General features: G+C 35.9%; 4 protein-coding genes across 4 annotated transcripts; 1 reads left to right on the forward strand and 3 right to left on the reverse strand.

The window, feature by feature from the left end:
- The first annotated feature begins 5,630 nt into the window (after positions 1–5,630).
- Positions 5,631–8,985, forward strand: LOC147279698 (ankyrin repeat protein). Its single transcript, XM_086250133.1, is given in 7 exon segments — positions 5,631–5,912; positions 5,998–6,068; positions 7,231–7,279; positions 7,484–7,644; positions 7,877–7,898; positions 8,351–8,471; positions 8,591–8,985. Coding segments are annotated over 7 exon segments (708 nt in total). The 5' UTR covers positions 5,631–5,863; the 3' UTR covers positions 8,826–8,985.
- Positions 8,986–9,076: 91 nt separating this feature from the next.
- Positions 9,077–10,437, reverse strand: LOC147279699 (putative pectate lyase 16). The gene is made up of 3 exons (XM_086250132.1): positions 10,174–10,437; positions 9,428–9,919; positions 9,077–9,325 (listed from the first exon to the last, which is right to left on the reverse strand). Exons 1-3 carry the CDS (start codon positions 10,420–10,422, stop codon positions 9,104–9,106), a joined length of 963 nt encoding a protein of 320 aa, XP_086106258.1. The 5' UTR covers positions 10,423–10,437; the 3' UTR covers positions 9,077–9,103.
- Positions 10,438–13,856: 3,419 nt separating this feature from the next.
- LOC147279700 (putative pectate lyase 9) lies at positions 13,857–14,983 on the reverse strand. Its single transcript, XM_086250498.1, has 2 exons — positions 14,720–14,983; positions 13,857–14,570 (listed from the first exon to the last, which is right to left on the reverse strand). Exons 1-2 carry the CDS (start codon positions 14,966–14,968, stop codon positions 13,857–13,859), a joined length of 963 nt encoding a protein of 320 aa, XP_086106624.1. The 5' UTR covers positions 14,969–14,983.
- A 1,902-nt stretch (positions 14,984–16,885) lies between these two features.
- LOC147279701 (hydroxyproline-rich glycoprotein family protein) lies at positions 16,886–20,806 on the reverse strand. The gene is made up of 5 exons (XM_086251970.1): positions 20,618–20,806; positions 20,355–20,502; positions 19,529–19,886; positions 18,168–18,586; positions 16,886–17,004 (listed from the first exon to the last, which is right to left on the reverse strand). Exons 1-5 carry the CDS (start codon positions 20,691–20,693, stop codon positions 16,893–16,895), a joined length of 1,113 nt encoding a protein of 370 aa, XP_086108096.1. The 5' UTR covers positions 20,694–20,806; the 3' UTR covers positions 16,886–16,892.
- Positions 20,807–22,774: the final 1,968 nt, after the last annotated feature.

Raw genomic sequence — 22,774 nt, forward strand, 5'->3', positions numbered from 1 at the left:
ATATATGTGTGTATGTGTATTTTTTTCAAAATAAAGTAAAAAGATCTCTCTTACAAATTATCGTGACCCACTCCATGCCTACCCCAAGCCACAATCCCATATTTGCCCCTTTTAGCCACCATGCTTGAGGGCTAGCCGTAGGGCGACTTATTCTTTTTAACTCTTTATTCTTTTAATTAATATTACGAACGATAATTTGTAATTATAATTTTTCAGAAAATTATTAATAAGTTTACTCTATACTTCTTAATGTCAAATCAACTCATATTTAAAGTTTGCGATATTAAAAATCCATTTATTTTTTAAAAAATGATAAAGAAAGGTGCATTACAATTGAGAGGGGCCAAATCTATAGTGCCAAGCATGTTTTTTTTTTTTTTATTGAAGGAATCTAGACATTCATCGTAAAACTAATTGGCAATAAGAGAAGTACTCAAATTCTTAGCTCCGCACGTGTGAGGTCACTCAAGCCTAACATGTGAACAATTCATATTGGGTGACGTGAGAACATGTGTGGCCGTTTGGCATAATAGATGGATAGCATACTCTGATACCATGAAGAGATTTAGGCATCTATCTCAAAACCAATTGGCAATAGGAGGAGTAGCTCAAACCCTTACAAGCTACTATGCACGGCCTCACATTTTCGATGTGGGATCTTTCTCTCAATATATATTCCTATTGTTGAACACTAATAATAGTTGTTTCTATTTGATAGTGGCAAAAAGTAAACCAATGTTACTGTTTAATAGTGGCAAACAATAACAACCATTGCTACTGATGGTATTCGGGTGGATGCGACTCCAAAAACTTGAATTTTGTGTTTTTATGTTGGTTTATTAATTTTTGAGATACTTATTTAAAAAATGTTGTTATGTTGCACAATAACGATGGTTGCTACTATCGAAGAGTGACTATATTGCAGGTGGGTCGGCCTATCAGGGCCTTCTTGTTTTAGGGCTTATAAAAAAATCCCTAAAATTTTTATTAGGAACTATATTTGGAGGTTGGAGGGTGGAGGGTGGGGAGGGGGGGGGGGGGGGGGGTGGGGCTTAGGTGGGTTGGGCTGTTCTGATATTTTTATTTTTTAAAAAAATTTAGAGTGAAAGTGGTAGATTAGACGGTGGCTATCCGACCACCCTAAACTGCTGAGTTGACCACCAACAAATTTGAATTTTTTAATTTCTACTAAGTTAATCACCCTAATATGACACAAATACCCCTACATTTTTACTCTCTAAACCCACCAATCAATCTTACCCCACCCCAAACACACTTACCCCACTCAAACAAACACACATACCCCCACCCCTTACCAATAGAGATTGAAGGCCCTTACAGTTTTGGTCGCCTCTACTTCCTCCTCTGCTTCCTTCGTCGCTGGTGCTTCCCTCCATCGCCGGTGCTCCCCTCCACCGTCGATTCCTTCGTTGCCGGTTCTTTGCTTCATTCTCTCTGCAATTTCAGGTTCTTTGCTTCCTCCTTCTCACTCTCACTCACTCTTTGTGTCCTTTATGTTTAGGGTTTTCTGTCTGCAAATATTTATCCAATTCATTGGGTTATGCATTAATTTATATATTTGGTCAACCAATTACATATATATTTGATATTTTAGAGAAATTAGAATGAGATTTTGAAAGTGGGTGTCTTTAATATATCCTTAGTGTTCGAAACTGGTGTGTCGAAATTGCACAATTTGTTCGGCAGCTACATGTCGAATTAAGTCCAAATATTCGACAATGTACTTCCGAATAGAATTTGTTCAAAATTGTTTTACAAATCATTCGACAGTTCAGTTATGAATTATTTACATTCATTTGGTAGTTATCCTCTGAAATATCAAATGTTATTCGATGGGTCGCTGTCGAATGAATATATTGATTTAACTATTGGTGGTTCTATTCGACGGACATCAGTCGAAACTTTGAAATTTATTCGGTGGGTGTTTGCTGAATGGGTTTGAAATTTTCGGTGGATGTTTGCCGAATGGATTTTCGGTGGGTGTCTGCCGAATGAGTTTGAAAGTTTCGGTGCACATCTGCCGAATGACATGAATATAACATATTTTTGCATACAGTTTTCTCTTATTTTATATTCTATGATAACTTATATATATGCTCTGTATTCTAAACATGATTTCAATTTCTAAATGTAGGTATAAATAAAAAAAGAGCATCTAGAGGTAAATATTCTCGAGATGGAACTTTTAGAGGTAGATCTTCTAGAGGTGGTGCTGCAAATGAAGATCAAACACGTCCTACAGTTTTAGAGAGGCGAAAGAAAGCGGCCAAAACTCCCTCTCTATGACCCTATGTTTTTTCGTGGCATTGTACTCTATTTTGATTATTGATGTATTCTGTGGACTCTTGCTTTTTACAGTCTTCAAATATCTTTCGGTTTCACCAAAGTCTTGGACAAAGCCACTAGCAACGAATTCTCTTCTTCTATAATATGCCCGTAAATTAATGCCCTTCAATATACTGGGAAATGACATGGTTATGCACTCCGCATACAACCTTCAACTCTCATTGATCACCACATCCAGTGTTTACTGCCTCAACGAGAATGGACATCCACATTTCTTCGAAAGGGTGTCCTTAGAGTAATCAGAAAGTGGTTGCTCATAGCTAGTAGCATCGGATGTTTAGACGCCTGAATCTAACTTGGTTGACATTCTTGACCTGTTTGGCTCATATTGACCATTTCTCTCACAAGAAAATTTGATCCAAGGTCTCTTACCACAAACCCCGCCTGCATTAGATCTTTTAATGACAATTACCATGTTGTTCCTCTTTCCTTGTGAACGAATCCAACTAAGCATTGAATCCTTACTTTGAAACAACTATATATGACAATTATATTATTTACAATTCAAATTTATGTATGCATAACTCATAATTCCCATATCAAAAATGCTTACCTACGCTGCTGTGAATTCATTGGTATAGTCAGATTCGCATTTTCCTTCAACCATACTGTGTTCGGTGGAAACACTCAATTTCTACTCCTATTTAGCAAAATATATATATATATATTTGGGTCCCAGTATTTGACGGGAAACCACCGAATATATCATATATATTCGGTGGCAAACTACCGAATGAAATAATAATAAAAACTATACGTTGGTCGTTCGGTGGCTCTCTACCGAACGGTTGTATAAAATTCGGTGAAAGACCACCGAATAGTTTGCCATTTTTCGACTGGCATCAGCTGAACGACTAATTAGCAAATTATAATTAAATTTATATACGGTGGATGCCTATCGAAATATATATACATTTATTCAGTGATCAGCTATCGAAATATATTGCATATTTCGGTACTGGTTTATCGAATAAAAACGCGAACTGATTGTTTTTCAACCTCGAAAAAATTCATGAAAACTCAAAAAAAGTCCAAACTTACTTCATTTGATTACTCCAAATTGTCGTTCTGAGTGTCCATTTGTCAAAAGTAGGTGATTTGGGTACATTGGGATTGTTTAAAGCAACAATCTATGTCTAAGGTTTTGGTTGAAGATGGTGGTGGTTGTAGAAGAGAGTGGAGTGTTGTTTGAAGATGGTGGTATACGTGGTGGGAGCCAACTGGTGGGATTGTTTAAAGCAACAATCTATGTCTAGGGTGAAGGTTGAAGATGGTGGTGGTGGAAGAGAGTGGAGTGTGAGGATGATGGTGGAGCTAGCTAGTAGTTGAAGAAGATAAGGAGTGTAGGGAGAAAATATGTTCTAAAAATATAAGATGCTTTTATGGTCCATTTGTTATGGTATATATATGTCTACTAAATTAAAAATAGGGTGATCAATTCAGCCATTTAGAATGATTGAAATAGCCGTTGTGGATAGATTAAGAGAAAGGCTTTCGACGGGGTAGCAAAAACAAAGATAGTTGTTATTTGATTACCCTTAGTCTTCACTACACATCCATATAACTTTTTTGGGTTAAATACAAAAATGGATCACGAACTTTACAGTGAATCTCAATTTGGTCCATTAACTATAAAAAGTGTCAATTTGGTTTACAAACTTTTCAAGTTGTACCAAAGCAGTACAAATGTTAACTTTTATTGAAAAATTTAACAAAAACTGGTCATGTGCACAGCAAGTGACCACATTTTCAAAGACATTTTAGTCCGTTCATCACATTTTCATGTGACCAATTCCATTAATTTTTGGATGAAAATTAACATTTGTACTGGTTTGATACAACTTGGAAAGTTCGTGGACCAAATTGATACTTTTTATAGTTAGTGGACTAAATTGAGATTCACTGTAAAGTTCGTGGATCATTTTTGTATTTAACCCAACTTTTTTTTTTTAATTTGTCATTAAACACCCCCAAATACCTCACCTAAGAACAAAACCTGACCCCACCCAATTTCCAGCTAGCCACTCGATTGACCCATTTCGCTTCGTCAACCCAACTAGCCTAAAACTGTAATTTTTGTCGATCGTTGCCGGTGAGGTCGGTGGCGTTGGAACCGCCTCCTCCCCGCATTCTCCTTTTGGTCTCTGTTTGTCCAACTAATCACCCACGACGATGCTACGACGTTCTCATGATCTACTAATTCCAGATCTCAACGTCAGACCACCTGCAAATGCTTCCCCTTAACAAGTTGATGAACTTGGTGTCATTCCCTTGCTCCGACGACCACTGTAGTTATTGTTTCAGAGCTCTAAATCTGACAACTCGTCCATAGGTGATCTACGTTTTCCGGCAATGTCGTGGCCTTCCACCACCACCAAAAGCTTCCCCTTGTCAAGCTAGTTACCCTCGTGCCATTGCCTTGTCCATCTAACCACAGTAGACGGCGATTAAAAGCTCAAAAGTCTACAATTTCTTTGTTGTTTTTTTTCGATTCTGCACGAACAGAGAGAAGTGGAAGGAAAGAAAGAAAAAGAGAAAAAGAAAGAGAAAGAGAGGATGAGATGCACTGGATGGGGTGGGGTCCGACCGCTGATGACAGGGTGGCAAGAGCCGTCATTCGTCAATCGTCAAGGTCTGGATTTAGGTTTTTTTTCTTTTTTCTTTTTTCGTCCTTTATAATCTTTTGATATTGGGTGACATTTGTCATTTCACAAATTAGATAAAGACCTAGGCTAATTCCACCACCCTCAGCTGCTGAGTTCACCACTCTAACATATTTTGTCAAGCTATTTTTCTTTTTTACTTTTTCTTGCAAAATAAAGATGAAATCACCAATACTCATTCGGTAGTTATCTACTGAAACCTCCACCAATGTTCGATATATAACTACCGAATAATTCACCAAAATTCGACAAATACCTGTAGAATAACAATTCAGTAGTTATCTACCGAAACCTCTACCAATGTTCAGCAGATAACTACCGAATAATCCACCAAAGTTTGGCAAATACTTGTAAAATGACCATTAGGTGGTTATCTACCGAAAGGTAAAATTTGAATTTTTGAAATAGAGTCGTGAACTCGGCAGTTGAGGGTGATGGATTTAGTCTGGGCCTTAGATAAAAAGGGTGTGTAGTAAGATGTATTTAAATACAGGCCATCAAAACAAATTAGGGGTTCCAATAGAGGCCCCAAATTTAAATCGAACCCAGCCCGCAGTCTCATACTCTGAAACGAGTTTATGTTGTTGTAGCCCAAACCCGTACTCAGAGAGTGGGCTTAGATTGCTCGGCACAGCATAGAAGCGTAATTTTCTTGAAGAAGTGCATAAATGAATGAATAATAATGCATAAATGAATGAATAATAAAGCAAACTGCTACCTCCAAAAATCCCAGTTGGCTTCTGGAATAGTCCTCTCTCGCTCTTTCTCTCACAGACTCTCAGATTGGGTTTATATCTCTCGTGTTATCTGCGTGAACATAGAAAAGAGCGCGAATGGCAGGCAGAGAAGTTCGAGAATACACCAATCTCACCGACCCGAAAGGTATTTTCTTTCTCTGAAATTGTCTGTTAATTTTTGTTCGTTTTTAATTATAATAAATCAACTGTTCTCGAATTGATTGTCGCAGATAAAAAATGGGGAAAAGGGAAGGATAAGATAGACGACGAAGACATCACATTCCAACGCATGGTTGCCAAGGTTAGCGCATTTTTGCCTCTTTTATTTTTTCCTTCGTGTAAAACCAATATTGAATTATTCTACATGGGTAATATTGAATTTTATTTCACATGGGTTATATTGAATTTTAGTCTATATGGGTAATATTGAATTTTAATTTATATGGGTACTGTAAACTCTTTTGTTTTTATTATTAAAATGGCTACAATTTCAAGTTTGATATTTTTTGTTTTTCGGATTCTACTCTGAGCTACCCACTATTGGCATTCATACTTTGTTACTACAAGTCTTTTAGGCAGCATTGGAAATTGATTCCTCTACATCAAATTTCTATTATCGGCTGCCAAAATAGTACTTATGATAGTTTGCACATGTAGATGTTACACTTATACCATGTATATTTTGAAAGGACCGGAAAAAAGAAAATTGGAAGGTAATTTACTTATCCCAAAAAAAAAAAAAAAAAAAAAAAAAGAATTGGTTGAATTTGTTCCTCTTCAGTTTCTGTATGATTGCAGTTATCAATTTCTGTGCCATGAAATATATTTTGGGTTAGTTTCTTAGTGCTGAAATCTCTTATATGATAAGTTGATAAATATTCATGTTGAGCATTAGTCTCAAATTGGATGGGAAAGCTTCTAATAAGGCCATAAGTACTAATTGGATCCCTCCACCTAATAGCTTAAGCTTTTAGGATGGATATTCAATTTGGTATCAGAGACAAGTGCAGGTTACTCTTATTAGGAGCCACAGATAAGAAATCCCAGTCAACCCAAGAGAGGGATCATTTGTCCATGTGCATGACCACCTAGAAGAGGGGCCCCAAGTGAGGGGAGTGTTGAACATTAATCTCAAATTTGGGTGGAGAATGCCTCTAATTAGGTCGTAAGTCCTAATTGGATCCGTCCACCTAATAATTCGAGCTTTTAGGATGGGTATTCAATAGTTCTATATCTTTGTGATTAGTCATGATTTATATTACTAAAGGTAATTAGAATCAGTTAGTCATTGATGATTGATTGTGATTGGCCAAGGTCTATACTGCCTAAATTGATGGTATGCTGTACTTCTACCTGACTTTTATCTATGAATGTGTATTTGTGTGAAACCTTGAGGGAAGTTTTCTGATAACATGCCCTGGCAGGGATCTTGGCTTCTTCTACTGGGTGGTTGATGCAAACAGATGCAAGAGGTTGCAGGAGAACGTGGAGGATACCTTCATGGCCGAGGCGGTACCTCTCTCTCTCTCTCTCTCTCTCTCTCTCCACAATTGAACCCACGTGTGCATGCAGAAACTAATTTATCTATCTATCTCTGTCTCTCTGTGTATGGTAATGAGTCCACGTGTGCATTCAGGGCATGTGGCAACCACTTTCTGATCTGTTTTTGTTTAGCTCTTCACTTTATTGCAATCTGTTGTAAGTTTGAATATACAGCCTTGGACAGTGATGACCTACTATATCTCAAGGAGCAGATGGAGGCTGAAGAGGATGCAGAACGTCTCCTTCGACGCACTGAGAAACGAGCATTTGCTGCATTTAAGATATCCTTTCATGAAATTGCTTCTAGTGTCTTGGCAAGGGAAGTGTGCACATGAGTTGCTGGTAAAAAGCATTTTGTTGCGTCTTGCTGTAGAACCTGAATGTTGATCTTATTCTTCTATGTGATTCTTTTTAATTGATCTAAATTGTCATGTGCAGTCTAACTTGGTCATATGCACATTAGGTGATGATGAAACCATTTTACATTTGAAACAAGTTTACTTTATTTTGTTGGCCAAGTGAGTAGTGCTTGGTGGCCCAAAAACTATACTATTATTATTTTCTTAGTGGATCTTATTTAGCATGATGGTCTGCTATTTCATATTCAGACGGTTCACTCCAAAGCAGAATCACAAGTTGATTTGTATTTTTCTTTATTTTATAGTCTACTGTGTTATCATCATGATCACTTTCCTTCTTACTAATCATTATTTATATTTCTTTCATTAAATTCTATCTGAAAATCCTCTATTTTATTTACTGTATTGATGTATTTTCCTGAGAAGCTGCTTTGTGCCGGAGGACTTTAGCCATTAACATTGTATTGTTATGACCACTAATATTATCTCGAACATTTTCCGAGCATGGTAATATCATTAAATCCTTTGGTGCTGTCCTCGTGTCATGACAAACCGTTGCATTAAAATTTGTAAAGTTGAATCTTGATGTTCTTTCACTGATGGACATCCTGTTGGTGATGAGGTTCATTAGGGGATGATTGTATAACGTTATTTATCCTGTTGCATGTATTACATCTCTTTCCTCCCTGCTTTATCATGTCTTACTTAACCAATGGACACAAAGCTGCAAGTTTAGCAGATTCTTCACCTGCATCAGTTCCCTTGCCACTTCGTGTTGAGCCCAAACAAAAGAGTGGGATCAGGTATATATCTATCTTGAAACCAAATAATATAATTGGCATCCTATATACAATGATTCTTTGATTAATGAATTTGAGTTCCCTTCTTGTTCTCATACATGTATTTTGATTTTGAAATGCAGACAGCAGGATCTACTGAAAAAGGTGGTCGAAATTAAACCCAAACGGCAGAAAGTTTCAAGTCCATCTAATGGTTATCAGTCCCACCAAAATTTGAGTGTTAGTCCTTCAACAAATCCTAAGTCTGAAATTGACCAGGAGAAGGACATCGTGCTTCGGTTGTCACCATCCAAAAAAACAGAAGGCAAAAGCTTGTTAGGCTTAGCATATGCAAGTTCTGACAACGAAGAAGATTGAAGAAAGAATTGGCTTGCTCTGGTGCGGCACAAGATTTTTGTCATTTTTCTTCATAACATAGTAATATTTTTATTTTATGCATGTTTCTTAGTACAAAAACTCATTGTGTATCCAACTTTTTGCTAAATGCAATATTTGTGAAAGTAAAAGTAGAATTTAGTGATACAATTGTACGTGGAGAGAAGCAGGGTGTAACTTATTTTGAGTACTCTAAGGTGGTTGCTGTCATTGATTGATGTGCCATTTTCCTATCATAAATCTCCATAGCTTGAGGGATTTTAGCATCTGGATCTTTCGGTGCATCTAAGAGCACCTGATGACCTTGTCAATGACCGGACAGAATTGGCATCGACAACTAGGAAAACTTGTTCCCTGTTGTAATGTGGTTTAGCTCCTCCTTGACCTGTTTGGACGAAAGAAGCCCCATTTTTAAAAATATCTCCTTTGGAATAAAATTTCCAAGATTGGTTGTTCCCAGTTACGTCCTTCCTCCAAGTGACCTGTGGGAATGAATACAGGGGTTAGTAAAGTGTCTTGTATTACACATTCCATATGTTTGTGTTGCGGGTGATCAGGTAACAACAATAGAATCGAGTTAATACCTCTTTGTTTCCCTGTTTTTGTGCAATGAAGAGGTTGGCTTCACTCTTGACGCTAGGATTCATGCTTCCTCCAATGGCATACTGTGACCATTTTTTGTACAAGTTATTCACCACATGTGCATATCCATATCGAATCCTTGGCATTCTTTGGTTGCAGTTGGGTCCAAAATGGTTGTACACTACAGTCACTCTCATGTTCTTGTCCCGAATGAAGCCATCATCGTGCCCGAGAAGCATAACCTTGTCCTGGTCTCGGAACCAATTGTTGGAGATGGTGATATCGGTTGACCCACGAGTCACATCCAGGAGACCATCCTCGCACTCGTAGAGTGTATTGTGGTCTATCCAAACCTTTGATGCAGTAATCAACCTTATGGCATCTCCATCAACCTGCCCTACTGAAATTATTTTCCCATCCGGACCCATAACTGAGCTCCGTGCTTGGGCTCGACAGTGGTGGATTCGAAGCCCATGGATGATTACATTGTTTGCCTGAACAAATAATATAATATATATACAGTTAGTGATCCAAAAGTTCATTGTATATTTCATACTATCATATAAATTCATGTTTTGACTTTGATACGCTTAGCATTTTTGTTAATCAATCCAGTATATACATAAGAAGTGCAAGGTCATTTGTCAGACCAAAAACTAACGCTTAATTAATTTAATTCTAACTTAGAAATGAAATTGAATTAATTATAAAGTAAAACTTAATCTGAAGTGGATGTGTAATTAATTACCTTAAAGACCGTCAAGCATGCATTACCAGCAATGTGAACATTAGCTCCTCTTCCATCAATGGCTGTAAAGCTACTAATGAGAAGTGGTTTCTCGAGTCTAATTTGCATGTCCCTCTGGAAAGTGATCCACTTTTTCCCTTTGATCATGGTAGCCCCATATCTCAAAGTTCCGGGTCTGGGGTCTAATGCATGGTCACTTGGGTCCGTGACAAGATAGTATGTGACATCTCTTCCTATGTTGTTGCTCATTTTCCCAGCAAATCCCACAGAGCACATCGCCAGATCCTGGCGGTTGCTTCTCCAATTTGGGTTCCATCTCCAGCAACGGTCGATAACGTTTAGTTTCAAGCCTTGGACTTTTGCTTGCCTAGCAAAACTCGGGTTTGGGGCGAAGAGGACGATGACAAATGCTAAAACAAAGTAGCGGCCAACATCAGTGGCGTTGGGGCAGTGAGAAGCCATTGTTTGTTGCTAATTCAGAGAAAGAGAGGAAGGTCTTGCTGTGTATTTGAGAAGTAGAATGAAGGGATAGATATATTTATAGGCGGATATACGAGTTATAGTGATATGCTCAAAAAGTTTGTTTAGTTGGTTTTAATGTAGCTGTGGCTAGGAAGTGTTGGGTACGAAGAAATGGCTTTAAATGGAAAAGGAGAAGGTTTTGCTGTTTCAATTCTCCACCTCGAGTATATACAGTTCGAGTTCGATTTAATTTCTGTTTAGCTACTTTTTTTCTATTTGTGTTTATCGACTCAAAAAAATATTATACTTGGTACGTAGATGAATAAACCAACCTTGAGCTTGTAAAAGTTGGTGAGTAGCTCCTATTTTTTGTTAGACAACTCGAGTTTTGTTCAAACTTATCTTGTTGGATAAAACTTTGCTCAACATAGACTTTTAATCCTATATTTATGGAACCAATTAAATCTAAACTAACGTATTAATACAATTATGACAATTTAATGTCGAGCATAGTAACGATTATTTTGTAATTGTGACATAGTTGATATTAATTCCAAAATTAAATGATGCATACTTAATGTACTTGGCTCTCATTAATTAGTGTAACACTATATTATAAACAACGTACGACCAAAACTAATGAAATTTTCTTGGTGATGTACTCATTTCAAAGCATTGTGTTTGTCTCGAACATGTACTCATGAGATACTAAATAACACTTTTTTGTTATTTTGTTATTATAATTTGTACATTATTTTTCATTAAGTCGAGTCAAGCTAAAAGTCGACCTTGTTCAGTTGAATCAAGCCAAATTCAGGCTTGGAGCTAGAAAACATTTCGGTCGAGCTTGATAAAAGTTTGAGCTGAGTTCAATTTTGAAATATGAGGGAAAATCAATAGTTGACCACTCTATGATCCAGGCCATGATTCATCATTCATGTTTGTAAATTCTATAACGATTTGTCTTGATTATAAGACATGATTAGGCTTGATTGTAAGGTGTAATTGGGGAATAGGTGATCAGAATCTTTTGTATATATATGTGTGTGTGTGTGTGTGATATATCATGCATGGAACCCTCTTATATATTCATCTCTTTATGGTACCAGAGCCAAATCTTAACCTGGGTTCACATGTCTATTAAGTTGGATTCATCTTTTGTGGCCTGATGATCAATTTCTATCATTTCTTGCTTTGCAATGATTTGCTTGGTCATTATATCAAATCCAGAATACAAAATTTAATTGGTTGAAAGACGATCAACTCCTATATTAAGTAGCATAAAGTCAACTCTTTCGCCTGGAACCAGATTTGCATGCACGTATATCTACTTGTGAATGACCAAATTAAGAGTTATACAATGATTAATTTGCACCTGTTGGTTCTCAAATAAATGAAATTTCCCTTTCCACTTTACTCACAACACAAACCTTTCACAACAATTTGACAATGGTGGTGTGTGAAGACCTAGATTTGTGGAAGCTCTAAATTAATTATCCCAATTTGGTGTTTAATTGTTTATATACTTTTAATGTGTTAATTTTATGTTGATTTGTTAGGTTGGTTTTACACCCCGTACGTGGTGGTGTCAACAATTATGGTGACAGATCTGGGTGCATGGTTTCCAAAAATCGTCGAGGACGTGGTAATCGTCTGATGTAGTACATTTAATGGGCTGGGCAATAAAGAGGGTAGCCTAAGGGTCAGTGGGCAATAAAGAGAGAAGCCTAAGGGTTAGTTTTATGAAGCCTAAGGGTCAGTTTTATAAATAGATACATTATGAATTTACATCCATTAATGCATTATGAATTTACATTCATAATTTACATTTATTGGATGTCTCTAATAGAATTGGCCTTTAAGTAAGACCCTTTGTAACCTTGAAAGGGTACTTTTTCAGCTTTGAAATCAATCAGATAATTATTTTAAGACTCTATCTTTCCAGTTTATCTTACGTAGAAAACTTTCTAAGTTCCTTAGATTTCTCTTTGAGGAATTTAGGGTTTATTTTATTGCTTCCGCTACATTATCGTCAGTGGCGGAGCCAGGAAAACATACTTATGGGGGCACCATCGTTTCTTTATTGAGGCATTTCCACTTTAGTATTACACACCTGATTTCAACTTGCTTCAAAACCTTTTAATCAAAACAAAGAATAGCTTTGATTTAAATAGAAGTTGTAGCCTTTTAATCAATAAGAAAAAAACTTATATAATATTACAACAGAGAAACATAATAGAGACAAAAACATACAGTTTTATATATGTTCTTGTAAATCAATACACTTTTCTTTCCATTACAATATGTCAGGAGTCAGAAGCACAAAATTATCTAGCATCACTACTATATGTCAGTGGACCACAAAAATTTTAGTACCACAAAATAGGAGAGACAGAGCAAAGTTTGCTGTCCATGGAGAATAGGAGAAGACGCGAGGAATTAAATGAAGAGTCTAAAGAGTGAAAAATGAATCTTCTAAGGGAAGTAGCCAAAAAAACAAATAAAAAAAGGGAAGCACGTGTGTGAATCTGTGAGACCTTAATTAAGTCAAGATTGATATTTTAAGGGTCTTTTAGTAAAACAAAAAAACCATGAAATCAATAGGCCATTGTCTTTTTCTCTCAAAAGTTGAGTGGGAGCCCATGTCCCCCCCGGTCCTCACGTGGCTCTGCCACTAGTAACCGTCACGGTGGCTATAATGGTGGTCGTGTAAATGGCAGCAATTGTAATGGTGGCCGTGTAAATGGAAGCAATTGTAATGGTGGCTATAATAGTGGTCAATTGGTCATGGAAATGGAGGCTTTGCTCATGGATTTCGAAATTATCGTGTAATTTGTCAGCTTGCAAAGACAACGTGCGCATGTCGTGACCATCAAACAAAACATAAGGTAAGAGCTTGTGAGGCTTATGATTGAGGTTGTGAAAATAAAGAAGATTGAAGACAAGATTTTGTCATTTTTCTTCATTACATAGTAATATTTTTGTTTTATGCCAGTTTCTTAGTACAAAAACTCATTTTTTACCCAGACTAGTTTTTGCTGAATGCAATATATATATATATATATATATGTTTGTGAAAGTAAAAGCTAGCAGAATATAGTTATACAGTAGCACATGTGAAGCAGGGTGTAATTAATTATTTTGTGTACCCTATATAGCATTGATGTGCCATATATTAATTTCCTATAATAATATCTCTATGAGCCTGGGAGACTTAATAATTAGCATCTGGATCCTTGGGTGCATCTTAGAGCACCTGATGACCTTGTCAATGATCGTACATGTTTGGCATCGACGACTCGGAAAATTTGTTCTTTGTTGTATTTTGGCTTTGCTCCACCTTGACCTGATTGAATGAAAGAAGCCCCATTTTCAAAAATATCTCCTTTTGAGTAAAACATCCAGGAGAGATCGTTCCCAGCGTTGTCCTTCCTCCAAGTGACCTCTTTGTTTCCCAATTTTGGTGCAATGAAGAGGTTGGCTTCACTCTTAACGCTAGGATTCATGCTTCCTCCAATGGCATACTGTGACCATTTCCTGTACAAGTTGTTTACCACATGTGCATATCCATAACGAATCCTGGGCATTCTTTGGTTGCAGTTGGGTCCAAAATGGTTGTAAACCACAGTCACCCTCATGTTCTTGTCTCGAATGTAGCCATCATCGTGGCCAAGAAGCATAACCTTGTCTTGGTCTCTGAACCAATTGTTGGAGATGGTGATATCAGTAGACCCACGAGTCACATCCAGAAGACCATCCTCACACTCGTAGAGTGTATTGTGGTCTATCCAAACCTTCGATGCAGTAATCAACCTTATTGCATCTCCATCTACTTGCCCTACTGAAAATAACTTCCCATCCGGACCCATAACTGAGCTCGGTGCTTGAGCTCGACAGTGGTGGATTCGAAGCCCATGGATGATTACATTGCTTGCCTGAACAATTAATATATAAGAAATGCATGGTCATTTGTAATTTGTCAGACCAAAAAAAGTAACGCTTAATTAATTTATTCTAATTAAACTAAATTACTTGTACGTTAATTACAACTTAAGTTGAAGCAAATATATATGTAATTAATTACCTTAAAAACCGTCAAGCATGCATTACCAGCAATGTGAACACTAGCTCCTCTTCCATCAATGGCAGTAAAGCTACTAATGAGAAGTGGTTTCTCGAGTCTAATTCGCATGTCCCTCTTGAAAGAGATCCACTTCTTCCCTTTGATCATGGTCACCCCATATCTCAAAGTTCCTGGTCTGGGATTCAATGCATTGTCACTTGGATCCGTGACTTGATAGTATGTGACATCTTTTCCAATGTTGTTGCTCATTTTTCCACCAAATCCCACCGAGCACATCGCAAGTTCCTGGCGGTTGCTTCTCCAATCTGGGTTCCATCTCCAGCAACCATCGATCACGTTCATTTTCAAGCCATGGACTTTTGCTTGCTTAGCAAAACTATGGTTTGGAGTGAAGAGAAGGATGACAAAGGCCAAAACAAAGCACCGGATATAATTGGCATTGGGAAAGTGAGTAGGCATTGTTGCTAATTCACAAAAAGAGACAAGGTTTTGCTAATATTGAGAACTAGAATGGAGCGAGAGATGTATTTATATTTGAGAGTTATGCTCAAAAAGTTTGTTTAGTTGGTTTTGCCGTTTCTAATCTTCACCTCAAGTTTAATTAGCAGCTACTTTTGTCTGTAGCTGCTAAAAGAAGGGAGGCTATTTAACTGTGTACTGTGTTTATTGGTGAGCAACAAGATCATCTCTTTTTCTAGGGTTGTAAATTGGCGCTCAATGTACAGTTCGAGCTCGATTTTTTTTTCTTGTTTGTGTTTATTGGCTCAAATACATTATTTTGCTTGTTAGATAAATAAACTAGCTTGAACTCGTAACAGCTCGTGAGTAGCTTCTAATCTTTTATAAGACAGCTCCAATTTTGTTCAAATTTGGCGCATTCGATAAAGCATCTGGTACATTTTAACCCTATATTTAAAATATTAAAATTTGAATATATGTTATGACCAATTAAATCCAAACTATTTGGTACAATTAAGACCATAAATGTCTAGTGATGGCTACTATATAATTGTGACATACTTTGGGTACCAAAATTAAATGATGCATACTTAATGTACTTACTCTCATTAGTGTAACACCATATATAATAATTATTGTAGCAAAACTGATGAAATTTTGGTAGTAATGTACCAAATTAATGTACTTTAATGTAGCAAAAATAATGACGCATGCCATGTACTTAGCTCATCGTTTTTTGATAAGAAGTATACTTAGCTCATCTCATTGTGTTTATATAGAAAATGTATTTGTTTTTTACCATATGAATGTTTTTTTCTTTATTGTTATATGTTGATTATGATTCTTGTTAAATGGTGGTCATTCACTGAACATGAATCTCACCTTGCTTAGCAAATTCGGAAACAAATAGTCATATGACGAACACTCTAGGATTGATTCAACACCCAATCACTTCTACAAGCACTGATCAAGTATATTGGGTAATGGCAATTCTCTTCCTAATAGAAATAATGGTTATGGTATTCTTCCTACTCCAACTTGTCAATAATTATTGAAAAATATTTTACATGTTTCTTGCATCAAAGAGGACTTATTGTTTGTTGGAATACTTACTGTGATAACAATTGTCTTCTTATTGTTTAGTTTAGCTCTTGGAATTTAGGCTCCTCTTAAAACTCAAGAGCTAAACCCTAAACTCTAACACGATAATTCTTTATCAACCCTAAATTCTAAACACCACCAAAACAATAATAAACCCCTATTCAACACCAACAATAACCATTCAACCTCAATAAGTAAAACAAAGAGTAAAGAATGTTAAAGAGGAAACAGAAAAAAGGAAAAGGAAAAGAGATAAAAGAAGGAAGTATTCAAATGAAGCAAATTATATTGTAACCATTCAACTTATATTGCAGCTTTTGTTTAGTTTTATTTAGAAACTGGATTTTTGGGAAACTTGAATTTTGTTAATCACATTCTCATTTTTGCACAATGGACACACTGAAATATAATTGTCTTTTTTTGTTGTTATAATGGAAGAGATCAAACTCATAACCTATTAACTAGAAAAAAAAAATTGGTCAATTTCACCCGTGCCATGTCCCATTAACTAGAAAAAAAAAAATATATAAATCATTCACATAACAGCTACAGTAACTTCAGATTAAGGCTGGGCATCAAAATACTACTATTTGAAAGTATACAAGGAAAAGATTTACAGTTTTCTCCAAATACTGATAATGCCATCCGCAAATGACTTCATATTCGCCCATAGAGTTGATTTTTTTGGAGGTTCTGCATCATCAGCCTGCCTACCAGAAAGGTCTCTGCATAATGGATAATTGAGTATGACATATAGATCCAACATATGTATAGGCATAAATGGTTCAACATATGTATAATTTGAGTGAAATGTCACATTTAGCTTCAACCAAAAAAAAAATGTCACATTTAGCATGTCCATAGAACTCAAAGCTAATAAGATTAGATACATTTCAGATGGGATACCCTATTAAGGCTTCAACAGCATATAATTATTGTGACACCATATAAAAGATGCGACAAGGCATTTACTATGTTGATTGGTTTGCTAACTATTGACTCACGGACAATCCTGGGTCAGTGGTTCATTAATATCCACGGACCACAGTAGAGGAGGATAAAAGGATAGTTGATTATCAGTATTATTAGTTCAAGCAAGGTCTTTTAGCTGATGTTCTAGAGAATCACTTTCATTTATTCTTCACACATTAATTTCACATGAATGAGCAGCACACTCAGTTTAGAAGAATACTTCAGGCATGATCTTTGAGCTGATGTTCTAGAGAATAATTTCATTTACTTTTCACACATCAATTGCAAATGAACGAGCAGCACACACAGTTCAGAAGAACAGTTCAGGCATGACCTTTGAGCTGATGTTCAAGAGGATCAATTTCATTTATTTTTTTATACATTAATTCTCAAGAACGAGCAGCAAGCTCAGTTCAGAAGAATAGTTAATAGTAGCACTTCAGCTATTACTATACTCCATGTTGCATAGATCTAAGCTAATCATGGTACGACAACCTAGGATGGCAACCAGTTCTGTTCACTTTTGTGGGATCAATAAGACCCACTTGTCTTTGTATTGACAATTTTACCATTATCCATACATTTACTGCTGAAACTCAAGAAAGTGATAAGTCATTTGCTTATAAATATAATAAAAATATAGAATAGTCAGCTGAAAGGGAAGGGTGAGCAAAGGTTTCAGATAAGTAGAGAATAATGGAATTGTAGAATAGATGAATGCAAAACAGAATAAGTTGATTAGAGTTCCAAATTTCCAATTTAAAAGCAGCAGGTTCATAGACTTATGATGGTCAAACCTAAAATATTTATCTTTTCTTTGTCTGTGATGTGCACAATGCATGCTTTAGCTCTACAAATCATGATGATGATGACAATGATGATGACATCAATAACATTACCACAAAAAGAAACTTACTTGGGAAGGTTGTCTGGCTGAGGGATCCCTGCATATTGCTCCGTTTTACCCTTTGAATCATCAAATCCTGGTAGACCTCCTAAGGCATCTTGCTGTTTTATCTTATCTTCTCTATCATCAAAACTTGGATGAGAGGCTCTGTTAGTGTCCCCTATTGGCAGATGTTTTTCTTTTGCAACAAAATCATGTTGATCAGCCTGAGCTTTATCTGTTTTACTGTTCTCAGATTTGTCACATGGATGAGAAACAACCTCAAATCTATCTTGTAACATTTGGCATCCTAAAGCAATAGAATCAGAAATACTCTGCTCAGCTTCTTCCTTAGCATTTCCAAGTTTATCAAGGCCTTTATAAGAAAATTCCCCAGCATCCCCTTTCAGCATACTACTTTGCATTGCAACATGGTCAGAACCACTTCCCTGCGAGGAAAATAACGAAAGATATGAATGCAAGAAGTAAAAAAAAAGAGTTCATTCTTATATAAAATCTTGAAAAGAGAAATAAGAAATAAAGAAAATAGTACAAGAGTTGTATTAAGAATTAATACAAAAGTAGATAAATGGAGAATGAGGAGAAAGAATGCAGCTAACACTGAAAATGAACAACTCGCCACTGTATGGAATTCGAGTTAGAAAATAAGAACTCCTCAAAAGCCAAAGACTAGAATTAACTCAACTCAAGATGCCTTTCATCACCATATCAGGAGATATCCCTCCATGCATTGGAAAGCAAAAGACTTTTATTTAAGATACAAACATGAAATTTGTGTAATAACATATATGGAAATTTCCAATACTCAAGAAGAACCAATGAGCCAAGAATTACTTAAGTCTCTAGTCATGCATCTCAAAAACTCAGAGAACTTGTGTGAGCACTGAACAGGGTTGCATTTGATATCATAATACATTAGGACAATAATGCAGAGGCAAAGAAGAAAATAATTCTTTAATTTAAAATTCATGCAATAGCATGAGGAAGACTCTCAGGATACAACACCTTTTTATGATTCTACGAAGGATATATTGCATAAAAATAAGCTCTTAAAGTTCACTATAGTCTTGCATTAAATTGAAACTTAAAAAACAGTAATAACGGTTTTGTTGCTATAGTAATTAATATATTAGGGCAAAAAATAGAGTGAGTCAAGCCAAGAGATTCACATTATGATTTAGACAAATGTTATTGGTAGGTCTGAACTGCATTCTGAATTTCCGATTGATCATCACTAAATCTCTTTGGGCAGGAGCCATGCTTGCAAGTTCCATCTCTTACAATCCAAATTGAATATGTGAATCATACCACACCTGAACTATGGTAATATAAGGAAACTAAGATAATTTTGATTAATGTCAAATACTTACTGGAGTAATAATCTCTTCGGACAAGATCTCAACTGAGGACAAAGTGTGGGACTCTTCCTTAGCCTCTAAATGACTGCCACTGGAATCACTAAGATCAATATCATAAGTTGCTTCAGAATCATTTTGAACACTGGCATATGCTGGCATCTCACTGGTTGAATTCTCTTCAACTTCAGTCAACAATTCATTTTCTTTAACTTCCTCTTGTCCCGACGAATCTCCAATCCCATATGCAGGCGACATCTTAGCTGTGTATTCTAGCTCCTGAAGGATCCTCTTTACAACATAGAAAGACCCACCCACTTCTTTCTTCGCAATAGAAATAGTAGGGAATTTCCCTGAATTCGTTGCTCTGTACCTGAAAATGATAATCCAAGAACCTTCATTCAATCCCTACTTATAGAAACACAAATAGAAATTGAAACATTCTATAACCTAGTCAATTTTACCAAATCAAAGCTCAGATCCATGACAAAAATCTCTAAACTAAAAATGTATTGATACAAATATATTTTTATTGCTACGGCGAAAGCCTAATGCCACAGGAAATGACAACATCATAAGAAGCAGGTAGACATTACATTGGGAAGAATTTGTATACACAAAATATGGTAAAGGAACGAATCAAATTCTGTTGAAAAAAAAAAAACTGGGTCCAATTTTATTTGCAAGGAAACGAAGTATAAAACCGAAATAATGTAAGTTTCATAGGTGGGTTTCCCTCCAGAATCCTTATTGTCAGTGTTAAAGACAAGGTAAGGACATAATAGAGCCATGAGAAAAACAAAAGAAGCATCAAACAAGAATCCATAGTGTATATACTTACTTGCTCACAAAGGATTCGAGCATAGCTTGGCGTTCCGCTTTGGGAACCCTCTTCCCCACTTTGCGGCCATTGGGATTTGGTTCCTCAGAAGCAGCAGCAACAGCAGCGTTAGCAGTAGCGTACGGCCTTCCACGACACCCACTCAATACTGTCAAAACCCACAAAAAATAATTATATAAATCTCAATCACTCCACCATTTCACGCCTTCTTTCAATTTTTTTTTTTTTTTATGTTTACTGAGATAAAAACAAGAAAAGATTACCAGATTTGTGCAAGTACTTGGAGTTGAAGGAGCAAAAGGTAAAGCCGCCCTTTCCTAACATGCTCTGTATATTCATTCATTTCATTTCATTCATTCCCGGATATCAGATACTCAACTATGCATCTTGTATCATATATTCATCGTAGATTTCCATATCGCCATGCCTAACCGTGTATGCCTATGATTTCTCCGAGAGAGAAAAGAGAAGCAAAGGGTTTTAGACTGGGATTTTTTATTTTATAGGCGAAGGCGAGGAGTAAAATTTTGAATTTCGTATAAATTTGGATGGAAATTTTGGAAATTTTCAACAAATTTTAAATTTTGACAAAAATTAGATAGAAATTACGAAATTACTATCAAAATATGAAAATTTTGAATGAAACTTTACTATATATTTATTTAACATATTATCTACTACATTGATAAAAAATATTGAAAAAACCAAATTATATAGTAGATTTCATGTGATATAACATGAATATAATGTGCGTTGGAGGCAAATACTATTAAATAAAATTAGTATAATGAATAAATGAAATTAATATATTTTTTATACTTTATAATTCATACATTAAACATTATATATTTTATATACTTAGTTTAAGGTCTTTAGGGTATTTTTAATTATTTTTATATATAAATATATTAGATTTTAGAATTTAAAAACAACTAAACAAAATTCCAAACCCTTTTTTTGTATTTCCAATTGCCCAAATGCCCCAAATTCTAATTAATCTTAAACTTTTTTTTTTTCTTTCCTTTCTCTTTTCTTTCCTTCCTTTCTCTTTTCTTCCCGTAACTTCTTTTTCCTTCTCATCTCCTATTTCCTAGCCCTAGACGCCACTGCAGATTAGACACCAGACCCACTGCACATCTCCTTCCTCCTTCCTCCTTTTCCTTCTTCCTCTCCCTCATCTCCTCTCTTCAAGATCTCTTCTCTCTCCTCCCTCCCCAATCACCCTTTGATTTCTCTTCGATCTGTTGCCTCCGGCGATGGTTGGCGATGAGGGCAGCTCGCCTTTTCCTCTCCTCTCTCCTTTTGGTTTCCACCTCCTCGAGTTGAAAATTTAACCGAAATTTTGAGAATTTTGAGAAATTTAAAAAAATTTCAACGAAATTAGGACAAAATTTTGTTAGTTTGGTGTTAAAATTTCGAAACCCCAAAAAATCAAAATTTTCGATTCGTCGAAATTTTTGAAATTTAACACCTTGGGTGAAGGAGACGAGGCAAATAAAAAAGACCAAAAAAAAAATGGCCCAAGTCGACCACCCTAAATTATTGAGTTAACCATCATATTTTTAAATTTCAATTTTACCCTTAAAATAAAAAATTCAAATTTTATTTGTCGAGTCATTCGACACTTGTCTGTCGAAATGTTTGTAGTTATTCGGCATTTAACTGCCGAATATTGACTGAGTTTTTATTAAGTAACCATCGAATGAAAATGAAAAAGGTATTCGACAGTATTCTGTCGAACATTGTCATTATACTCGGCCGTAAGCTGCTGAACTCCTTAGTATGTTTCGGTGGCATGTTGCCGAATGGGTTTTGGTGATTCCATAATTTTTTGTAAGAAAGGGTAAAATAGGAAAAATTTGTTCAAAATATATTAGGGTGATCAACTCAGCAATAAAGGGTGGTCGGAATAGCCTCTGCAAAAAAAAAAAAAAAAATCTAAAAAGGAGATGAGAAAAGTATGAATTTGTCCATAAGGCCTATTCTTTGTTTTCTTGTCTATTACTTAGGCCCAATTGGTATTAAGTTATTAACATGGTCACAAACTAATGGTCCACAGAACCGCGCGAATCCAAATTCATTCATGGCATTCAGAACACAAGAAAGTTTGCACACAACTCTCGTTTGAAGGCTCTCAAATGACGATTTAACTTTTTATTCGTCAAAACAACCTTGATTAGATGATATGAGGACAAAATTTAATTTAGGGTTTGAAGTTTAGTTATGAGAGTAAGGTTAAAGGTAAGCTTGGGAGGAAGGGAGGTTGAGAGGTTGAGTATTATTAATAAAGGTATGATAGTAATTTGGGTTGGGTAAAATAATAAAATATTAATTTTAAAAAAATGATAGTTAGGTAAATTAAGAAATTTGGTAAAATAAAATTTTTTTTGGGTATGTATAGAATTTTCCTTTTATTTTTT

This window comes from Dryas octopetala, chromosome 7 (assembly GCF_963921425.1).
Source record: "Dryas octopetala chromosome 7, drDryOcto1.1, whole genome shotgun sequence".
NCBI lineage: Eukaryota > Viridiplantae > Streptophyta > Magnoliopsida > Rosales > Rosaceae > Dryas > Dryas octopetala.

Coding starts and splice junctions, on each gene's coding strand:
- LOC147279699 (XM_086250132.1), bottom strand. CDS start 10,422: ATGAGCAACAACATAGGAAGAGATGTCACATACTATCTTGTCACGGAC. Junction 9,920..10,173: donor CATGCTTGACGGTCTTTAAG/GTAATTAATTAC, acceptor TTATTTGTTCAG/GCAAACAATGTAATCATCCA. Junction 9,326..9,427: donor AAAAACAGGGAAACAAAGAG/GTATTAACTCGA, acceptor TCATTCCCACAG/GTCACTTGGAGGAAGGACGT.
- LOC147279700 (XM_086250498.1), bottom strand. CDS start 14,968: ATGAGCAACAACATTGGAAAAGATGTCACATACTATCAAGTCACGGAT. Junction 14,571..14,719: donor CATGCTTGACGGTTTTTAAG/GTAATTAATTAC, acceptor TTAATTGTTCAG/GCAAGCAATGTAATCATCCA.
- LOC147279701 (XM_086251970.1), bottom strand. CDS start 20,693: ATGAATATACAGAGCATGTTAGGAAAGGGCGGCTTTACCTTTTGCTCC. Junction 20,503..20,617: donor CAAGTACTTGCACAAATCTG/GTAATCTTTTCT, acceptor GGGTTTTGACAG/TATTGAGTGGGTGTCGTGGA. Junction 18,587..19,528: donor CCGAAGAGATTATTACTCCA/GTAAGTATTTGA, acceptor TTTTCCTCGCAG/GGAAGTGGTTCTGACCATGT.